This window comes from Argopecten irradians, chromosome 12 (genome assembly GCF_041381155.1).
Source record: "Argopecten irradians isolate NY chromosome 12, Ai_NY, whole genome shotgun sequence".
In the NCBI taxonomy this organism is placed as follows: Eukaryota; Metazoa; Mollusca; class Bivalvia; order Pectinida; family Pectinidae; genus Argopecten; species Argopecten irradians.
Genome location: NC_091145.1, coordinates 20317104 through 20339583, shown reverse-complemented (window position 1 = coordinate 20339583; position 22480 = coordinate 20317104). Strand labels below are relative to the sequence as shown.

At 33.4% G+C, this 22480-nt stretch overlaps 1 protein-coding gene and 1 long non-coding RNA gene across 2 annotated transcripts; one reads left to right on the top strand and one right to left on the bottom strand.

Moving 5' to 3' along the window:
* Window positions 1-509: 509 nt before the first annotated feature.
* Window positions 510-20528, top strand: LOC138336548 (von Willebrand factor D and EGF domain-containing protein-like). The gene is made up of 19 exons (XM_069286062.1): window positions 510-551; window positions 714-926; window positions 4236-4397; window positions 4514-4528; window positions 8216-8463; window positions 8867-8953; window positions 9058-9396; window positions 9828-9913; window positions 10407-10470; window positions 11184-11378; window positions 11695-11951; window positions 12197-12488; window positions 15022-15174; window positions 15728-15911; window positions 16226-16419; window positions 17191-17463; window positions 18322-18446; window positions 19432-19552; window positions 20191-20528. The coding sequence occupies exons 1-18, from the start codon at window positions 518-520 to the stop codon at window positions 19436-19438; spliced, it is 2928 nt and encodes a 975-aa protein (XP_069142163.1). The 5' UTR covers window positions 510-517; the 3' UTR covers window positions 19439-19552; window positions 20191-20528.
* LOC138336967 (uncharacterized) lies at window positions 12671-14821 on the bottom strand. The gene is made up of 3 exons (XR_011210510.1): window positions 14292-14821; window positions 13607-13691; window positions 12671-13288 (listed from the first exon to the last, which is right to left on the bottom strand). It is a non-coding gene; the product is annotated as an uncharacterized lncRNA (long non-coding RNA).
* Window positions 20529-22480: the final 1952 nt, after the last annotated feature.

The window sequence follows — 22480 nt, the reverse complement described above, 5'->3', positions numbered from 1 at the left end:
ACCAAAGCTAGTTGTTGTGTTCCTATACTAAGAACGTAATGTTAAGTTATGTAGTTATAATATTCAAACGGACTTTTGTTGTGGTGGATATGATGTGTTATGAACTAGAAAAAGAGGATTTTGATCAGTATTTACCAATACAAACGTCCATAAATGTCTTACATGGCCAGAGAGGTGAAATGAATAAAGCTAAATATTCTGAAATAATATATAAAACACACATTGACGAAATATTTCAAAACTGTCGTCTTGACTACTTTATGTAGTATGAACTTTCTGTGATGACTACAATATCAACATGAGTCATCTCAAACTAAAAGAAACGAAAGTATACGTTGCCCAAATGAGCAATAATACTTGTGTCCTCTTTATTGGTATTTTAACGAAAGGAGTGGCTTCGATATTGATTTCTATACGTCATCATACAAACGCAATTCATTGGGTATAGTGTTGTGCAATGTAGTATAAAAGACAACTTATCTTTGTAGATACACATTTCAATCGTCACAAATTCAAGATGAGGTTCATCCTGATTTTTGCTTTTGCAACAGGTATAATTTTAATCAAACCATAGATAGCATATCATGTTTTATGAATTTAGTTTACGGAACATGTTCTCTTTTAATTCAAAGTTTGTGATTAATTCATTAATGATGATTGCTTCTGTTAAATACTTTTAGTGAAATAATATTATGGATATTTCACCATTTTAGGGTTTCATCTTGGCGGTGCCGACCCATGCAATAACTATACAGCGTTGCCGTTCGCAGACTTGAGATTTGTGCACAATATGTATAACCCAGCAGATGTCCCAATAAATGATCGGTACTTGACACAAGCCTGGTATCGAGCAGGGGAGGAAGATATGCCAACTTCTCCACCAAAGCTAATGTCATGTGGAACAAAGTTGCCCATCTGGCTCAATGGTAGGGATTTTATTTAATTTCCATATCTTCTATCTATTTTTGCAATATTTATTTTATTTATTGCAATCAATAATACTTGATGTTAATGTGTGATTATTAGAATATTACAAATATTGTTCTTTGAATAATGGAACGGTGTAATAATTATGTTTGATTTGTGTCATTTCATTTTTTTTTAATTTTTAACGTATGTTTAATTATTATGACTATATCTTTTTTTTACTTGTGTTTGATAAATGATTAATGTATCTGACATTCAATCACTTGCTGTCATCTTCTAATCATAGATAGAGACGACCACTTAGCCACGTTTGTTATTGACAGTACTTGCCTTTTTGTAACAGTTATTGAAAATGAATTAATAATGATACTTTGGATGTTATATTTTGACGATTTTGACGAAGGATATATAACTATGTTCAGAAAGCGCAAACAATTGATACACATGCACCAAGGCAGTTAATACTGAATCTCCATTTAATAATGACGACAAAACCTCCCACTTTGAAAATCTATTCTAGTCTGTGGATAGCCACACGGTAAATCACGTGGCCATATAAACAGTTCGATGGGAACAAAAGTTTGCTATTTATTTTTAGGAAAACAGATAACAATTTATACATTATTCCATTCATTATCATTGATGATGCAAAAAAGATTTTCAACAGGGATTGGACACCAGTTTTCCCAAGTTAGTGACATCCTCTTCCGAGTACATAATATTATATAAATACTACCTGCATTAGAGGGTGACCGCGCCAATTATTATACCTCAAGTGAGAATCCTGCATTCTGATTGGTCGAAAGATATTTGGTATTTTACACTATCACACGGCAGGTAACATTAGAACAATAGGAAACAATAGACACGTAATATTAAATAACGGAAGCCATCAAATTTCTATTTAAATAAATTTTGTAGTATATATTGGTATAGCCATATAATAATACGGGCAGCATCAGTTTGTAAATTTTCAAGATTATTGAAATTGGCAACACCGCAATTAACAAATGAACCCGATGTCAGTATTATTAGCAAGATTGGGACAAAGGTTTAGTTAACCTGTTCTCAATTGCGAGAAATTGTTTAAAGGCTCATGAACTTGCTGAATCCTGGCTGAGAGGAACTTGGAACTGGAAGCTCCTGAACTGGCTGAATCACTTGGCTGAGAGGAATTCGAAACTGGAAGGTGACTTGAGCTGTCATTACTGTCCTTGGTTTTCCTCCTTTTTGGCTGTGTAGCCGAAGATTTTTTCATTTCAAAATATTTTTATATTTGATTTAATAGGGATTCGGCAGCAGGCTATGACTATATAAGCCCTCTCGCTGTGGATACATAAATTTACATCTCAAAATCATATAATTACAATTATATGCAATTTTACAGACAATATTGAAATTAAATATATAATTAGGATACACTTGTAAGTAATACTATGATCACACCCCAATAATGAGCAGGTATAAAAAGCATGTTAAGTAGATACATATGTATACCTATGTTATTGTTTATAGTTAAAACGTGGATACTGTATAGCCAGATAATTATAAGTTGAAATTTATAATGGGGTCATATCAGTTCAATATATACAGTTCCTTGATTTAAATCAGTTGATATTGATTTGAATTTAATTTGAATTTGGATCCCTCAATATCACTCCCACACAAGCCATTCCTAGTGACCGGGCAGTACTATAAAGTCCATAGTGTTACCACTAAGTACTGGTCCTAGTCAGGAATGTCCAGAGAAAGAGCCATGCTGAGGGAGTATATTAAAGCATATGCATATATATTAATTATAACATTGGAGAAAATGGGTTTATAATATAATAATATGAGTGTTATAAGGGTTATGTACCCGAAGATGAAGAATATTTCTTCGTTGCTTTGGGCATTTTGCTCATAGAAAAAGAAGGAATCAAATATTATTATTGTAGATAGTTAAAGTCTACACTTAATCAATTTGTATTATATGAATGAATTTTAATGCATGAATTTGAAATTATAATTATTATCCTCATAATGAAAATAAAAATTGATGAACACATATTAATATAACTATTCCTTAATTAGAAGCATTGAAAAAAATTGTAAATGAATTTTAAAATGTGTGAGTGTGTATTCATGTCCTCACCAGGACATACAAGCCGACAAGATCACAGGAAATGCCAGTAGTGCATATCAATTTATCTAATGTAAATAAACCAGCAACAAATGTTTGCGTTTTCAATTATCGTCACAACAAACACGGATTCATCAGTATTTTTATAATAAACAGAATTAATTTTAAAAATTAAAATTAAAATTAACAGCCCCTCATGGCAGGTCTCGAATGTCTCGTTTCATGTTAAAAAGACGACCGATTGTGGAGTTGTTCTGCGTTGTTTATTTCTCTGAGCCGACACTACAGAAAGTCATAAAGAGCTAAAGACCATCCAATAAAATGATTACAAATGACATTCAATATTACGACCAGGCCTAAGTAACGATAAATCCAGCAATACTAGGTGGCACTTAGAATGCGAGATTTACTATAGGAATAAGGCAAGATTAATCGTTTAATCGATAATACTTCATCGATCGTAATAACTGCCGAATAACTATAAATATAATTCGTGCTAAATAAAATAATTTGATGTAATCTATTTCTAATCTTAATGAAGACAGATTTGGGCAACAGCAGGTATGTTAAATAATATATGATGTAACATTACGTGTGACGAGAAGGCTGTGGTATTCAATCATATCAAAAGCCAACATCAACACACTTACGAGCAAGACATTGAGACTAATGTTTGAAATAACAACTGTTTTTAACGGCAGCACAAGTGTAAATGGCAATTTCAGCAAAAACAGATGTAGATGCCGTGGATTTACCACTTGGATTCAATCAGTTCATGTGCTGCCTCCCTTCTTCAAGCATTACCGGAAGTGTGTTCAGGAGAAGATAACTCATGTATTACATTAGTGTCCCGCGTTACCAATATAAAGGAAAGTAGCCTCATGTGTTTGCATGCCTGCTGATAACTTAACGGTTTTTCAAGTATCCAATAAAAGAAAGTGGTATCAAAATAATGTATTTCTTTCGATAGCCCTAAATCCTTTAATAATAAACAATAAAGACGTTTTCATGATAAAGTCACCAGTCTTGATTTCACCGTCTGGGATACTCATGATATTGATTTAAATTGCAGTTTTTGCTGTTGATATATATGACGAAGAAATGATAATGATATGTTAATTTAATCCAGTACCACTTCGTTATATTTATTGGTTCTAATCTCATTTGCATTTTATTGATTATAAAGGAACTATACCACCTGTCTCTGCAAGCGCAGTTTCACGATCAGCGTGTCTTGTCACTGGGCCAAGTTGCACAAAGAAATACTCAGTTAAAGTTAAGAATTGCGGTCGATATCGTGTTTATTTTCTTGGCCAAACCGTTGGATCTGGACAAGCATATTGTTTCGGTAAGGCTTATATACACTACCTTATTGAATTCGGCTTCCTGAATTTGTTGAATGCATATTGATATTGGTAATAATTCCTTATTGGCTTTTGTAATATTATGTTTATTTTTTTCTAGGAGTTGGAGAGTCAGGTAAATATGTCATTTTGTAATATATATGAATTAATGCATTTGATGGTGGGTGTCTTGTGTACTTTTGTGTTGCCAGGATTGATGTTATGACCCTTGTTGCTAAGTATTCATAAATTGACATGGATTTGGTTAAGTGTTCTATTGATCTGATATCCAATGATCTACCAGTTTTCCCCCGCGTCATCACTGTAGCACTGTTCACATTGATGTAGTATACCAAAATTGTTTGGATGTGCCACGTATATATGTATATGGAAAGTCGATATTGACCTTCTTGTTGTTTGAGAGGGGGCTTCTCTGTTTCCGTAGGGATCGAGAATATCGATATCCATATTGCTGTTTTAATGTGTTATACCTCTGAGTTTGATCTTCTTTGTTAATGACTAATCTCTACTAGTGTCAGGTGACTGTCCATCTATTCTCTTGACACTACAACGACAACTTCTCAGTAACACATTCGGCTGCATTCTCGATATTCCAGGGGTTCCGATCACTTACGATCTCTACACCCCTGGAATATCTCATAGTAAAACTGGAGGCAACAGAACAGAACAGGTAACTTAGTCATTTGATGAACATCAAAAGAGCCGTATAACGGTACACCGTGGTTGACTCTGTGGCTTTGATGTTAGGCGTCGCTCTCTCTGTAGTTTTCAAATGAAATATTTGCTAGCCTGTGATTGGTCAAATGTTTTCCGCTGAGCTGCCTTCAATTTCACTATGAGATAGTCCAGGGGTGTAGAAATCGTAAGTGATCGGAAGCTCTGGAGTATCGAGGATGATTCAGCTGTAGAAGACTGCAATACAGAATTCTAAAGCACTTCCAGAAAAAGAGAACAACATCTATAGTTTATCAAAGACAAGATTTTTTACTGTGCATAAAGTATATGTTGTTAATAATATCTATAGAGCATCATAAATATTTTTTCTGTGCTATTGAATGACTTTTGTAGTCAAATTCATCACAACTTGTGGTTTTCACTAATTTTTTGAAGAAAAAAATAACCAAAAAATAACCAATCAATTTTTTCGCCAAGTTAGTGCAGTATAAAGGAGGGCTATCACTTTGGACCGTTTAACGATTATCCGATTTTTTCTGCGCTCATGGTCATTTCAGAGGTCAAAGGTCAAAGGGTGAAAATTCATATTTGTATTGCATAAAGATGCTTCACCGCTGACAAATGGTATTTTTTCACTATCAAAAACAGGAGCAGACGATTTAGTATTTTTCTTCAGTTACAAAAGTTACTTACTTTACACCATTACCACCATTGAAAAGTTTGAGCTTCTTATTTTCTTCTTGTTAAAAATATGAAAAATAATTAATTGCATCCCGAAAAAACTCCGTGGCACAATATCTTATATGGAATGAAGTAATGATTGCGCATGCACCAAAGGCGAAATAAATTAGTTTATGTTAGTTTTTTGTGTTAATTAAGCAACCAATTATTGTTCAAATGATGAATATCATTTATGCTCTGTCGGCGATGGAGCATCTTTAAGTCCTAATTATTTAAATATTAGAATAGAAATAACATTTTTTGCAGGTTTGGCTGTAAATATTAGGTTTGCTAAGTTCAGTTCAGAAAACTGATGAAAAATAGGTCACAGTGACCTAGTTAGCATTTATTCTGTTTTAGCCATAAAAACTTTAATATTTTTGCTGAAAACTAGGATTTTTCAAAGATTTGCTAGCTTGAAATTGATGTTTAGTACTGCATAAGGATCTTGACATGATCTGCTGAAGATGATTACATCCTAGGGTCACATTGGCTAGGTCACGTGCATAAATTCGTTCAATGAATGGTATCATCTGTCCACTAAGCATATGCTGTTTTCCCATGTTTAAAGCAGGATTTTAAATCATTTAGACTTGTTTTATGAGCTTGATTTTTAACAAAGCCTTCACTGAGGTAGAATGTTAGAATTATAAGCAACTATAAATACGCCAATATATTGTTTTTCGTAATGCGCGCTAGAGCATTATGAATTGATTGTTGCCAAACTGGCATCTATATAGACTATAGTTTCTATATAAAGAAGATAGTTTAATGCTTATATTTACATTATTTACTCATTTCGGTGCTCAATGCATAAAACTGTGGTTGGTTAGACCTGCCAATTTTGACGATTATCAGCTGATGTTACTTGGGTAACATTGATGGTGTCATAATGGTCTTGTTTTGGATATGAATTATACCCACATAGACTTCACTTTGACTTGGTTAGTTTGTATAGTAATTGTGACAAGCGAGAATATATTTTTTCTGTATTTTGTACTTCATTAGACAGTTTAAGCTATATGGTTTCTATACATATTTATCATTTCTAAGCGAATAAATAGTCAAGAAATCTAATATCAGATGTGTGATAGGAGTTAACTCTTTCTAAATTGGATATTTTTTTAATCTGTGACATCAGGTGATTTTATTTTCATCAGTCATCCAAACTGCTTTCATAGCGACTACATATATTTGGAAATAGGTTTTTGCTGAACTATTGTGCTCTCAAATAGGCTCTTCCGAAAAACTGTATTACCGAACTATGCTCGAATTTCGAATTGATTTTGAACATTACAAAGAGGGTACATCAGACAGCGTCAGTACCAAATTTGCAGCAAAATTACATTCTGCATGGGCTGCAAGACAAATGTTCAAGCTAAAAATTGTGCATGTTATGTCATGGTCTGCTTTTATTAAAACAAAGAGCAGATAATGCCAAATGCAGCTCGATTTTGTGTTGCGTGTTTGCGAGTATAGGCTCAAATCCCGATGCAGTTTATAAACCTTCTGTAGCAGGTTTTAGTTGTACATGGTGATTCGGTCGCCTTCTAGCTTTGCACTAGGGTGAATTACTCTTTAGCTCAGTCGGTAGAGTGGCGGACCAGTAAATACGGGGTCGCGTGTTCGGGCCAGACTGGCGACACATGCCTCTCGCCCTGTTACATTTGGTGCGGTAGACAACTCTAAGTGAAAGCTATACGAGATTGAGAAGATGGAGAGATAACCAGGGTTGGTTTGTGTTCGGGACGAACACGTTTGAAAGGTTGAGTAGTGTAGCAGATTTTAGTTTTTAGTAAATAGGGTACATATTAATACGGGCCCAGTTGTGTAAAAGGTGATTAGGCTAATGCCAGTTTAACGATTTTCTAATCAAGATTAAATAATTTCTGGTAATACAAATTTCACAAACAAATAAGTGATTCTCAAGAACTTCATTCTTAACCTGCTCGCTGATTTTGATGATATAATCACTTATCATGTGATTAAGCTAATCATCATTTGAACAACCGGACCATGATCGCTTTCTAGCTTCGCGCTTGGGAGTTTCCCTTTAGCTCAGTCGGTAGAGCGGCGGACCAGTAAGTCTGGGGTCGCGGATTCGAGCCCGGCGACTGCACACTACTCTCGCCCTGTTACACTTCTAATCCTATTCTTACTCAGTATAGGAGATGTATGTCTATAAACAATGTCAACGATGGCTGACTATACGCACTTTTAAAGAGCAACCCTTAGCTAATTCTGACTTAAATAGATTTACCATGATAAAGTTTCACTCGCATGAAAAAGAAAATTATTAATATTTGAGGAAATGGAATAAGTTTGCATATTAATTGTATTTGATATTTGACAACAATCAAAGATGGTACAATGTATACTGTATTTTGTTTTTACATTTAAATTGAAGGTGTTAGACCGTCGTATACACCTCTAATAGCTACTGTCATACTAGGCCTTACACCTAAAAACGGAACCGAAGCGAAACGCTATACAGGATACTGCAAGTTTGACAAACGCATCGAAAAACCGGAATTATTTTATCAGGTCACATGGTATGTGAACGACGTTTTTCTGACTTCGATGAGGCCTGTGCATTACATTAGCGTCAGTCACATCATCTTGGATGAAAGCAACTTACTTACCCTTGGAAAGAACGTGTGTACATGGTGTTGATTTGTCATTTTATTCTACTTTTTAAAGATCTAATAAACAAAATTTGTGTTAAAATGATTATTCTAAACTCTTTTCCCTACTTCGATTGTCAAATTTAACTCCCTTTCATTGTAGAAGTGAATATTAAAATCCGTAATAATAAGTTTACGTATGTAATGTAAAGAAATGTTCTAAAACATTGCTGTTGTAATGATTCGTAACAGCTACATTAAAACAAAATTTAACAACATTTTATATGTAGACGTTCTCATACAAAATATACATATATATACATATTTCATTAATATTACAAAGAGAAATATGAAGAGTTTGTTTTCTTTAACGTTATATCATATTACTTGTTAAATAGTTCAAAAATGGGTATGACCTGTATTTTTGTTTAAAGGTGTCTTGTTCAGTGAGAGCAAGAACAACGGCAAGAGGTCCTCCAGGCTTATCTGTGAGAAGTGAAGAGGTTTTCATAGGGATAAAGGTAATTTTGTTTCAGGAGTATACCTTGTTCACATTTGAACTGTTTTGTTATTTTACAAGAAAACAATACTTCATACTTCAATAGTTCATCTGATTATGTTTAAGGTTTTGACTCCGTTCATCACCATTTTTAGAGGACAAACCGGTGTTATACGCCTTCAACCTACAGCTCCAATCGGATGTTATCGTGGACAAAAATGTGAACTTAATATAAATTTGATGGAAATAAACCATGATGGATGCTATGGTATTACAACATTAGAAAATACCTTTTGTGGTACCACGATTTCAACACAAAATACAAGTGCTGTTTTAGAAATAGAAGTAGCAAATGAAGAGGACGACAGACGTGAAAGGATGGACAGAATCTTCGATGTCAATTTACAAACAGACCTTTATCCTTTTCATCAACTGTGGTCATACTATAAGCTTCCTGTGATCAAGGTAAAACATAGCTAGAATTCACGATGAATATTTTCGCTGCATTTGTAACCATAATTTAGAAAGGCAACTAATTTACATAAATGTATTCATTTTGACAAGTTGCTCAAGATTTCCTCCTCCACGTTTCTAACCTGACACGTTTTTAATTACTCTGGCTGTTAAAATGATATATATCATATAAATATATTATATCAAAATTACATATGTATACCATATATACCTTGCAATTAAGAATCTTTGCTGATTACGAAGATATAGTTAAGGGCTAAAGTAGAGAAGCAACTGCTACATTTATAGCCTCTGATGTTTTTTGACCAGTTGGCACCATTAAGAGCCTTACGGAAGTCATCAAAATATTAATTTCGTTTCGAAATTATAGAGCAAACATTTTTGTTAAGATAGCGTAAATAACTTTTTCTTTATCTATTGAGATTCATGTACGAAATAGACCTGATGACTTACCCCCTGGTGTATGTTCGGCCCACAATGATCCGCATATGATGACATTTGATCAAAGGTAACGTAATCAACAACCTTTGTTAATGGTTTATTTAATCCTCAGACGAAAATTTGCTAATTTGTCTATTCATTTGTTCTAGCACATGATTCCAAAGTCGGATTTACGCGACTTTAATGTAGGCTTATTACAACTATAAAAAATATTTAATGAACTTAGGTTAGTGTCCTTCTTAAATCTTAATAATCTGGAAACCAGTCTATACCCGTAAGATGTGCTTGTCCCGGTGACATCCTTTGATTGAAAACATATGTGGATCTTTTAAAACAACATTTCAATCGATGTTGTGATTGGTACTGTAAACGTACTTACTTTTTCCCAATCAAATTTTAGCACAAAAACAATATTAAGCATAATTCGTGCATTCTAAATTTTGTACATACTGGCTGTATAAATTATATACAGAAATAAAATTAACGCAGTCATATTTTTAGTCACAAGCGCTAAAATCAGAACGCTTACAGTATTTTTTCGTCTTGATTTTCCTTTAAAGACCATACGACATACAATATTCGGGGGACTTTATAATGTACAAACACGCTGACTACCCAATACAGGTTTGTAATGTATTACTTACGCTTTTAAATATAGAAATATCCAATCATCTGCTTACCAGATAAATTTCGATTGTTATCTTTCTGTCAAATCATTATTAGTTATGTAAAAATAGTAAGATTGTGAATGTAAATTTTACTGTGATTCGTAATTAATTTGTTTTCACCATTGCTTATAAAATATTCACTTTTTACATGGATTTAATCCCATTTCTCAACTATCTGCCAAGGAATATTGTCATCATGACATGAAGCTCATCTTTATTGTGTAACTTGATTCTTTTATATTCGAAATGTTTTTGTTTTTGTTAATTTTTAACGGAAGAAATCCTTCCAAAATACACTTTTATTAACTACCAATCCATCCTAAATTCCTTGTGGTCCTCACATTAGGTTCTGTCAATGGCTCACATCAAAGCGCTTATGTATAAAGCAGACGTTCAACGAAAGTCACAAACGGAAGTTCAGCACAGTTTATGCAATATTGAATGTAGTAATTCAATACAGTTTTTAACAAGACAATATGTCGCATTGATTATTAAGCATAATATTATCCACAACCATTAAGTGTGATTTACTGATTAAAATATTTGGCATTCTTTCTTTGTTTTCCGAACAAAATTAATTATAGATCGATTAAACATATACATCCTTTGTAATTTTCATTATAATAGTTTCAATGTTCTTATCCATCATGACTGCATCTTTTAATGAAGGTACAAACCAAATTTAGACCTTGTAACTTCGCTACCTGGGGTATACATGGAGGAAAACCTTACTGTGTTTGGGGTGTAGCCGTACAAACTGGAAGGGATGTGTTTGTAATTGACAAAAAGCACGGTTATGCAGACTTCAGGGTTTGCAAAGATGCAGGTATTGAGGTTTGGAGAAAGGGAACGACACGGTACAGGGTAAATATGCGATTTCAGATATTATTGAACCGAATGCTTCTTGAGGCCATGATTAATTAACGTCACTGTAACTTGGGTTTTCAAAATAGTTTGTGATGCACTTCTTTATTTTATCGTTGTCCAGAAATGTTTTATCGTTGTCCAGAAACGTTGTCCAAAAACCTTTCAATATATAAATTGCATATAGATTGATCCCAGTCTGGTTTGTATACTTAATAAATAATCAATGGTAACGGTCGAAGTCCTAAATAATCAATAGCTCACTGTGAAGTGTCGATATTTCCATTTGATGTTTCAAGCTTTGAGTTTATTTAAGATTTACACTCCTATCGGGACCAGAATTGATGTGAACGTTGTCGGTCCACGTCTAACAGCGGAAATCTACCCATCAGTAAGAGACAAACAGAAGACCGAAGGACTTTGTGGGACATTGAATAATGACTGTCCCGATGACTTCAAAAAGAGTGACAACACCTATTTTCGTTCCAGCGATACAGCAAAACGTTGCGCTGCTTTGAAACATATGGACTACGACTACGATTTCCAACCAAAACCTTTCTCGGACTCATGGTTGTAAGTATATGAATTCCAACAAATAGGTATAATCCATCGATTTTCAAACATCTTCTTTAAACTGCTATTGTCTTATACAATACCAGAACATAGCTTGCAGAGATTAACCTGTAAATTGGATGGTATGGCAACAGATTTCTCCTCATAACACATTGCATCCGATTTATAAATCACAAACTTCCAACCACTTCAAAATATTAACAATATCCAAATTTATTGCAAATTAATGATTTTCTTCTTTTAAGAGTCAGTCGTGTCCCAGGCGCTGTAAACTTGTTTGATCCTCATCTGAATGTGACTTCACTTAAGCCATGGATCAAAGCAATTAGGCGCTGCATATGCACCACAACGGATAGCAAAGAGACGACAAAGATAAATTGCACTGCCGGTATGGTTTCCACATGTCCAAGACTAACCAGAGGAGAAAGCAAAGTCGACACTTGTAAAGTTCACATAAACACAGACAATACTCGATTCAAGCGAAGTACGCAACTAACCCGCAGTAAAAGAGATTTATACCATCGGAACAAAAGGAAGGTCAGTATATGTAAAAATGTCATTTGTGATTTGGTTTGAAGTAATGAACTATAAAGTAAGTAAGCACGAATTGCTAAGGTGTATTCTGTTTTGGCAATATTAAAACCATTCAATCGGATGGTGTCAGACAGGCCATGAAACGGTGTGAAAATAAGAATCTAAATCGGATTACAAATAAAATATTTTATAGAGAGCAACCAACTAAATGATTTTACATAGACCACAGTGTTAAACTTTGTTAAAGTTTTGTACTGTATTATTAAAACAAAGAAATATTAGTTAGGTATTGTGTTCTATAATTAAAGTCTAGGTTCTCATATAACACTAGATAGAAAAAAAGTTTGGGTCCTTCTGCTCAAACTCCAACCAGGGTAGCTTTATTGAAATCAGGCGCATTTTGCACTAAAATATCCGGAAATTCTAATGTTTTTACCTATTCATTATCAAAATTGATATTTTGAACCTAAATCTCAATATGAATTTCCAAATTGATATTATGGTTATCTAGGAATAATTACCTGTCAGAAAACATTTTTACTTTTGAAATTCATAATTAGCCAGCCAATCAGCGGCCGGGTTAAAATTCTATCCTGGGCTCAATCTTGTATACACAGGGGCCATTTCGAAGGTCTTTTTTTATTTAGTTGGTTGATCCCTATAGCAGAAATTAAAATTCTAATACTCACCTATGATGTAAAGTGTATTTCGGCTGTATGTCAAATCTGTAATATTAACTTAATCGGTCAAGTGGTTTGTCCAGGACAGGGCTTCACCTTCGGACAGTCACCCGCGGAGTAATTCTGAAAACATGAAATGTTGAACTTACACACTGTGTTGATTAATTGCAAATTATGTATTAAATATTGAAATAGTATTAATGTTGTTTAAGTTAATTATTGGTTACATCATTAAACTTTCTGAATATAATGAAAAAATAGGAAAAGTCCCCAGCCAAGGGGAGATAATCCATTACATAATCAGGTACCCCTATAATATAGAAAATGTCAAGATTTTGGAAGAAAACCAGATATACCAAACCTTTTTCACATTCAAATTTACCAGGAACATGGTTCCAGAGCCTTTCTGTTTAAAATAAACAAATTAAACAAAGATCAAACCTGTAATGAGCACGAAAGATGCATGTCTTTGTCCATGACTGGAATCTGTGCAACCAACACATATTTCCGGAAATCTTGAATGACCCTGAAACACCATTAATATGTTTCATTAAAGGAAAAAATATTCACAAAATGGTATTTTTCATCATTATAACATAAAATGCATACTTTTAATAAACTAATTAGCCCTAATATTACAATTAATCAGTACAATTAGTTAAATTAGCTTACCTGAGATGACTCCCCCCCCACCCCCCCCCCCCCTCCCACCAATGATACCTGGCAGGTCTAAATACCACACCCCAAACTAGACATTATGTAATACCATGTAATTGTCTCCCCTTAATGTTACCAATTTCAAATGTATAAGCTGTAACTTATGTTTTATACCTTTATGGCTCTCGGCACTCCAATATGGCAGAGATGACTGACCCCCCAATTCCTGGTTCACCTAAACTGGAACATGCATACAGTTCTGTGAACTAAATTCTGACAACTGAGGAGACCATGCACCGCGCACCCATGTGATCGTACCCATCTGATGTTAAACGCACATGTCACACGTTTACAGCCGTGCTAATTACCTGAATCTACGTTATATGTACCATTAACTTACTGGCCAATTCTAAATAAACTGCATGCATAGTCACAGTGACACATATTATTCTAAAACTTGGCGACTTACCTTTGTATCCATGGACTCACTCGGCTCCAGTGACTGACTCTTATACTTCCGGTTGCGTTCGCTATAGAGAGCAACCAACTAAATGATTTTACATAGACCACAGTGTTAAACTTTGTTAAAGTTTTGTACTGTATTATTAAAACAAAGAAATATTAGTTAGGTATTGTGTTCTATAATTAAAGTCTAGGTTCTCATATAACACTAGATAGAAAAAAAAGTTTGGGTCCTTCTGCTCAAACTCCAACCAGGGTAGCTTTATTGAAATCAGGCGCATTTTGCACTAAAATATCCGGAAATTCTAATGTTTTTACCTATTCATTATCAAAATTGATATTTTGAACCTAAATCTCAATATGAATTTCCAAATTGATATTATGGTTATCTAGGAATAATTACCTGTCAGAAAACATTTTTACTTTTGAAATTCATAATTAGCCAGCCAATCAGCGGCCGGGTTAAAATTCTATCCTGGGCTCAATCTTGTATACACAGGGGCCATTTCGAAGGTCTTTTTTTATTTAGTTGGTTGATCCCTTTACTCACAAAATGTATGAAATCGACTTCAAACTGGTTTGTTACTCCTTCATCTTAAAAAAAGCTTATTATGATCTTATTCTTTGCACTGCCATCGTGTTATTTTATAAACCATGTAGCTAAAGGAACAAATCCTAAAATTTAATTGTGTTGTTTCTGCTAACATTTAGTTAATAAGATTTTTTTTAAACCGTAGTCAAAACCAGCCGATGAGGTTCACATGACAGAAGCACAGGCCCGAAGTCATTGCGAATCTGCTCTTGGAAACTCCAAGTTATTCCAGTTATGTGGCAATGTACCAAACGTGAATCCACATCATTCTGTCCAGATGTGTATTATGGATATCATGGTAAGAGTTTCACAAGTTGATAGCAACTCAAGAATAAAGAAATGATATTGCTTCGAAGTTCTTATTAAATGAATAATTTTAAAATAACATTTCTGTAAGTGTATTAAAAATTGATAAAACCCATGGTTCTAAAGCCTGTATTCCAGATATAAGTGCAATATTTGGTCTTTGGTATTATGAAATATAATCTGGCGGAGAAAACCTTAAATTCATAACCGTGGCTGCCGGGGTTACATAATTTACACGGGCTCCATTATCATTATACCCTCATGACCTCAACAAAATAAAAATATATTCCTTAAATATATGATCACATATGGCAGAATGATCTACAGTTAGGTGACAGTAAAATATCTCATATCAAATGGGTAGTCGTGTGTGCATTTGTATTTCAAAATTCATTGAGCGGTTTTATAATCATTAAGGAAAATAATATCTATTGTCGAGTTAAAGAATTGCTCCAAATGCTTGATGATTTTTTTATATAGAAAAGTAAAAATAGTTCAATTTGATAAAAATGTAAACTTAATATTTTTAATATTCATTACATTAGCTGTCTAATTCAACTGTTTTCACCGATTCCTCGCGAGAGGCTTTACAAGGTAGTTGTTTGGCAGAATTAGAACTCAATACGACCTTGGAGACAGAAGGCGTACCCGGACATCCCTCAATTGCTTCAGCCATCAAAGAAATAGCATGTCCTGGGAATTGTTCAGATTCGGGTATATGTGTTAATGGTAAATATACTTTACACCTTGTTAAATCTTTTAGTTAAAATATCAAATTGACATTATATGCATACACTATACATGATTTTCATTCATCATTTTGTATTCCTGTTAACAGGTAAAATTGTCTATTTTCTAATGATTGATTTTTATGATGTTACGTCTTATTAACAGACATTGTCATTTTTTCAAATTCTAATAAAGGTTATAAACATTGCCTATATGCGTATGTATTTATGTAATATGTTATTAAGATTACTATGAAGATTGAAGTGATTCCAAGAAGTTCGTCCGTACATTGAGAACGAATTTATGTCTTCTAGGAACCTGTAAATGTGATGATGGATTCGGGGGACCAGACTGCTCAATAGACCTCAGTATATACCTCCATTGTTTGAGGAACTTCAGGATGGTGGCATGTGTGACAAACAGGGCTGGGAATGTGATGCTGCTATGGCAAAAGGTGATGATTTTTTTGGCCGAAGGACATCTTAAGTGTAATATGACTCCATTCTGGGTAAGAGAATATTCCTTATTTTGAGAGACAATGTTTTAACAACACAGGCAGACATGATGATTGGTTGAAGACATTTTGAATATCTTATTTCCATTCATCTAAAAAAAAACAACCAACCTCGTAAATGGAAAATAATATCACTTGTGAATACAATATGTACATTAATTCAGATTTAAAATGCACGCTTCCTATAAAAATGAACATATCTGGCGTTGAAACCACTTTATTGAAGTCACAATATCCGTATATATCGGATTTATTTCGCGATTTAGAAGAATTTTGAAAAAGAAAATCCTGTTGTAAATCATGCAGAGATAGGACTCAATCGAAGTCAAGATAGGCAATAATTATTCGGAAAACTTTGATAAAATTTAAATTAAATATTGAACATAGCTAAGTGTAAGCCGACATTGTAACATTGTTGCCAAGAACGCCATGTGACTACCGTAACTACGTGACGTCTTTCTGGACTCTCTCAAGAACGGGTCATGAACTTTCCGACTTTCGGCAAAGATCGTTGCTTCTACGGTGACTAATTTTGAATGAAGGCATGTTTACAAGCAACGACTTTTAATGGCTTCTGTACCAAAGTTGAAATGATGAAACCATTATAGATATTCTTGATATAGCTGAATTGTAACTACATCCACTAAGCTAGTTACGTATATTGTGACTTTAAGAAACTATTTATTGCAATATGTATTAGATAACTAACCATTGTTATTTTTTTAATCGAATTCAAAAGTGTGAATAATAATATGTTTTAATCAGTATGATATCGAAGGAGTAACCCATGGAGAAATTGGAACTATTGTGACTGCCGATATCCAAACCTTCATGAACCTTTTCTGTCCATTGACCTTGACAAGACGGAAGAGGGATACCTCGGGACACCACGCCGACAACACCACTTTCATAGAAGGATACCACGTGTCCCTCAGTAACGACGGAATCCACTTTAGTGACGTACATACCTTGTTTATATTCGACTCCAAGTGCCAGACACCGGTATCGGACGGAACAAAGCAAGTGTTTGTTCTGAAGGTACATAATATGATTTATTGTAGTTAATGCGGTGAATAACTTTTTTTTTCATTTGTAATGATGGTCTGCACAAAATGACAGAATTAACATTTTAAAGCAGTTTAATGCTTGGATTTACGTTTGAAATGTGCCTATATCTTTTCTTGTTTATAATTAATAAACAGAAATATATCGTAAAAGATAATAAAGTCATTTTAACCTATTATGATTGATTGCTCGACAATTATTATTTTATTCTGGAATGAAGTATTGCCGATCAAAACACTTGCCATAGATACAAAGGACATTGTATATATACTCAAGTTAAAAGCATTTTCACGTTTGATTTCGCTAGATCTTTAAAAAAATCAATAATGGGCACTGTATACTAAATCTAATTCAATAGGACAAAATAAAATTTTTATACAAATACAGCTGTATCTAGTTATTAAAGTAAAATTTCGTGTCAGGTGTTCTTACTTACTTATCTGTAAACTTTGTCATTGACTATTACATCATCTAAATCAGGTAAGTCCCGGCTTTATCATCAGATTCATCTGTTGTTTACAATAAGTCCAAATTTTAAAATGATTATATTAATCATCTGCCTGAATTTGCGCTCAAAAGGTCAAGTTCAAAAGTCACTGATGCTAAGAATAGATATCTTTTAAATTATTCATTTATTTTTTAATGTTTATTTTATTTATTTATTTATTTATTTATTTGAGTGGGGGTTTGGTTTCCAGACAATACCTTGAGAACATATTGGCGGAGTTTAAATTTCATAAAATGTCAGTATAACGTTTGTTTGGATTAAGTCTTCATTTTAAACAAACTGATAACGATAATCGTTTTCTTTATTTCTAAACTTGTTCATAGGAAGGCTATTGTTTCATAAACAACCAATGTGTAGATGAGAATGACATTAACCCTGCGGATGTATGTCAGACCTGTAATCCAGCGGTGTCGGCTTATAAGTGGTCTAAAAAGGACAGCGATGGCAGGTAAATTTTCATATCACTTTAAAAGATTCCTTTGGTTCTTCTTGTTGATTATATTTTGAATGTGAAATATATGCACGACATTGCATAAAGAGGTTTATTCAGTTAAAACATTTAAGAGCTAATATTTTAAAAGAATAATTATCTTTCTGAGGCATATCAAATGATGTAATCATCGATAATTAAAATATGTGTTTTTCTCGTTTTGGAATTATGTAACCCTGTGATATATTTCTTTATTTGACAGTATGTATGTTTTCGTGATGTTTTGCTAACTACATTGTACATATTTCGTTATTTGACAGTATGTAACCCTGTGGTACATTTCGTTATTTGACAATATGTAACCCTGTGGTACATTTCGTTATTTGACAGTATGTAACCCTGTGATATATTTCGTTATTTGACAGCATGTAACCCTGTGATATATTTCGTTATTTGACAGTATGTAACCCTGTGGTACATTTCGTATGACAGTATGTAACACTGTGGTATATTTCGTTATTTGACAGTATGTAACACTGTGGTATATTTCGTTTGACAGTATGTAACCCTGTGGTACATTTCGTTATTTGACAGAATGTAACCCTGTGGTACATTTCGTTATTTGACAATATGTAACCCTGTGGTACATTTCGTTATTTGACAGTATGTAACACTGTGGTATATTTCGTATGACAGTATGTAACACTGTGGTACATTTCGTTATTTGACAGTATGTAACACTGTGGTATATTTCGTTATGACAGTATGTAACACTGTGGTATATTTCGTTATTTGACAGTATGTAACACTGTGGTACATTTCGTTATTTGACAGTATGTAACACTGTGGTACATTTCGTTATTTGACAGTATGTAACACTGTGGTATATTTCGTTATTTGACAGTATGTAACACTGTGGTATATTTCGTTATTTGACAGTATGTAACACTGTGGTATATTTCGTTTGACAGTATGTAACCCTGTATTATATTTCGTTTGACAGTATGTAACCCTGTGGTACACGAGGAGGAGAGTAATTACCTCTGGGTCATTGGTCTAGTGGCAGGTGTAACAGCGGCAGGCGTCGTGATAGGGCTCATCATATGGAGGATCAAAGTCCGCAAGTCAGTATCACATTAGTAATTAAATATATTCACAATCACAATCACAAAACTTGAAATAATCCAAGTATGTGTGTTATGTGTGCTTGAAAATGTAGATACACTTTTGATTAACACGACAGTCTACAGACTCAAGAGAGTGATTGAGTTATGTAAGTTCGGCTTACAGAGGTTCAATCAGTATCTTTGTTATTTTGTTATAAACGTAAACAAAAATATCGAAAATCGTGAAAACAAATCCATACTACATAGGTCATTAATAAATACATGTCTTATAAAATAAATCTGTTTAAGGTAATTGGAGTCTTGTACTATAGAGTCCTCCAGTCTTTCTTTTCCTGTGAGCAGCGCATTGCTATTAACGTCAATAGATTATTTTATTTAATAGTAAAGCTACATGTATCAAATCGTTTTGAGAAAGAGTAATTTTCTCACCTTAATTGAAATAACGGTCATTAAGCTTATTGTTATACGTCAGTGATGTTCACTGTCCAATGTAACTATGATAGGGATAGGAAAGACCGATATCGAAACTGAAAAAGTGAATAAATCAACCTATGATATAATTATGAATTTGATTTATAATAATCCAATTGTCTTGAGATAATACCACCTACATTTGGTTCTGTTTTCATTTTCAGAGTAAAACGAGTGAGCGATTCCACTGTATTCACCGACACAGTGAGAGGACGACCATCAACCTCTTACAGTCCACCAACTTAGCATTGCACACAATAACAATTGTAGTACGTTTTTAGTTTGCTTGACCTAATGTATTATAGCTTTTATTTATCCAGAATTCTGTTACCATACCTGTTACTAGCTGAGTGAATTGTTGTAGTTATTTCAAATTAAGGTATAAAATCAAAATATAAAAATAAAAGATGTTATGAAGTTGACTAATGAAGATTTACAGAAATCTTTATTAATTCTTTCTTTTTATATTTATCCACATACACTGTCTGAAATATGTTTCATATTAAAATAGTTATTTGTCATTACGAAGTTTTTATCCACATGCATTCATTATAATTATACCGAAATGAAGCAATAAACAAATAAATAAAATTACATCATACAATTGTTCCTCGTTTTTTATTTGTGAATTTGTTTTATTTCCATTTAACGGATGGATCCATTTACAATATTGAATAGACTTGAAGAGTTATCTCTCTTCTGCCTACATTTTCAAAGAAGTCTGATAAGTTTTTCCATATCTTATAACGACCATTATAACCTATGTTTGGTAAGTGAATATTTGTACAGTTTTTATCATACAGAAATATCTTTCATTGAAACAGATACACTCCACATCAGTTATATTGATATGCAGTGTTCTCTCTACCAGTTGATTATTTTTATGGTATTCATAAACAGATGGAGTAGCAATAAATATCCTGTACAGTGGAAGATATCTCTGTATGATGAAAAATGTACAAATATTCACTTTTGAAGCAACCAATTTCGTTTCAAATTGACTCGTCAATGGTAGAGGACATCATTCCAAAATGCGAAGCTGTACATACCTTGTATTGTTTTTCATCTGAAATATGCAAACTTAATATAGGAAGACTTTAAGGCGGACAAAAATATGCTTTCATACAGATTTTCTTTTATCAAATTTCCATCTTGGAGTTATTCAAGATTGGTCAATTCAAAATTCCTTATACATCTGGTGAATGGTTGTGTGTTTTGGGAGACTGTGGTATATGTTCGTTATGTCCTCCTCCAATATCGAGTGATTGTGGACAGTTTAAAGGCGCTACTTCACTGAAGTATACTGAGAAAGGCCAAACCGATCGTTCCATTCCCTATATGTAGAATACTAAGCAGGGGCAGTAACTTCCCTTTGACAGACTTTGGTTCATCTACCGTATACCAGCGGATATAATTCAGAGTCTTCCTCATATGAAAACATTCAGATTGGAGGTCAAATCTGTGGTAGCATCAAGGCAGACAACAAGAAAAATAAGATAAATTAGACGATAACATCTCAAGTTTAGTCAACATTCAAACAATGAAGGCAGTAATTGTACATGAAATGCCCTACAAAAGACGAAAGCAAAATTCATACAAAATGTTTGAAATCTTATATGATATTCATCTGGTAGTGTACTGGTATTGTTATATATATTCCTTTCTACTTTATGTTATTTGTATGTTATGCTAATGAACATGGACTATTATATTATGATCATATACCCGAAAATGCTTTAACATAAAATGTTTAAAAGCCACACTCTGTAAACGTTTATGTCCATTTAAAGTATGTCTTTTTCTGATTTCATATCTTTCACGTTAGATGAATTGAATTACAAATTTGCCAGTTTACATATACCACGCGTGCCTACCTTTATGGTATGTATTTGATCGAAGTCATTTATAAAGCAATAATATACAGGTGTAACAATAGACAGGTATTTCTGTGATGATCTCTTTGTGATGTATCACGTTGTGCACCAGAAAACATAATATTGCTATGTTTTGTAAGTTGATAACTTAAATATACAATCAAGTGAATACTTGGCGACTAAGAAATTTTTAATCAGTTTTAGTTCATGAAATACAAGACCACTGCTTTCATTTACTTACTTGGTATTCAATGACGTTTATATGTAATTGTTAGATTGACATCCAATGGATTTTATTAAAGCGACTTCGCGTCTTTCTCCATTTTATCATGCGACCTATGCTCATACCAATCATTTAAATGCTACAATTATACGGGTTTGAACTCTGGATAATGAAACGATGATATCAATAACCTACCCTGAAACTAAACGCACATAAATACGTGTTTATATCGTTTTATGGTTCATTACGAATATGAAAGGACTTATGTCCTTCAATAAGTTATTATTTAACGTCGTGTAGTCAGACGTATCAGTTACATTGTTTTGTTATAAATATTAATACATAACGTCTGGATTA

Bases quoted from the DNA above. Each gene is read 5' to 3' on its own strand.
- LOC138336548 (XM_069286062.1), top strand. From the start codon at position 518: ATGAGGTTCATCCTGATTTTTGCTTTTGCAACAG. The intron at 10,471-11,183 runs GTTTGTAATGTA...CTTTTAATGAAG, and splicing joins ACGCTGACTACCCAATACAG to GTACAAACCAAATTTAGACC. The intron at 17,464-18,321 runs GTACATAATATG...ACTTGTTCATAG, and splicing joins AGCAAGTGTTTGTTCTGAAG to GAAGGCTATTGTTTCATAAA.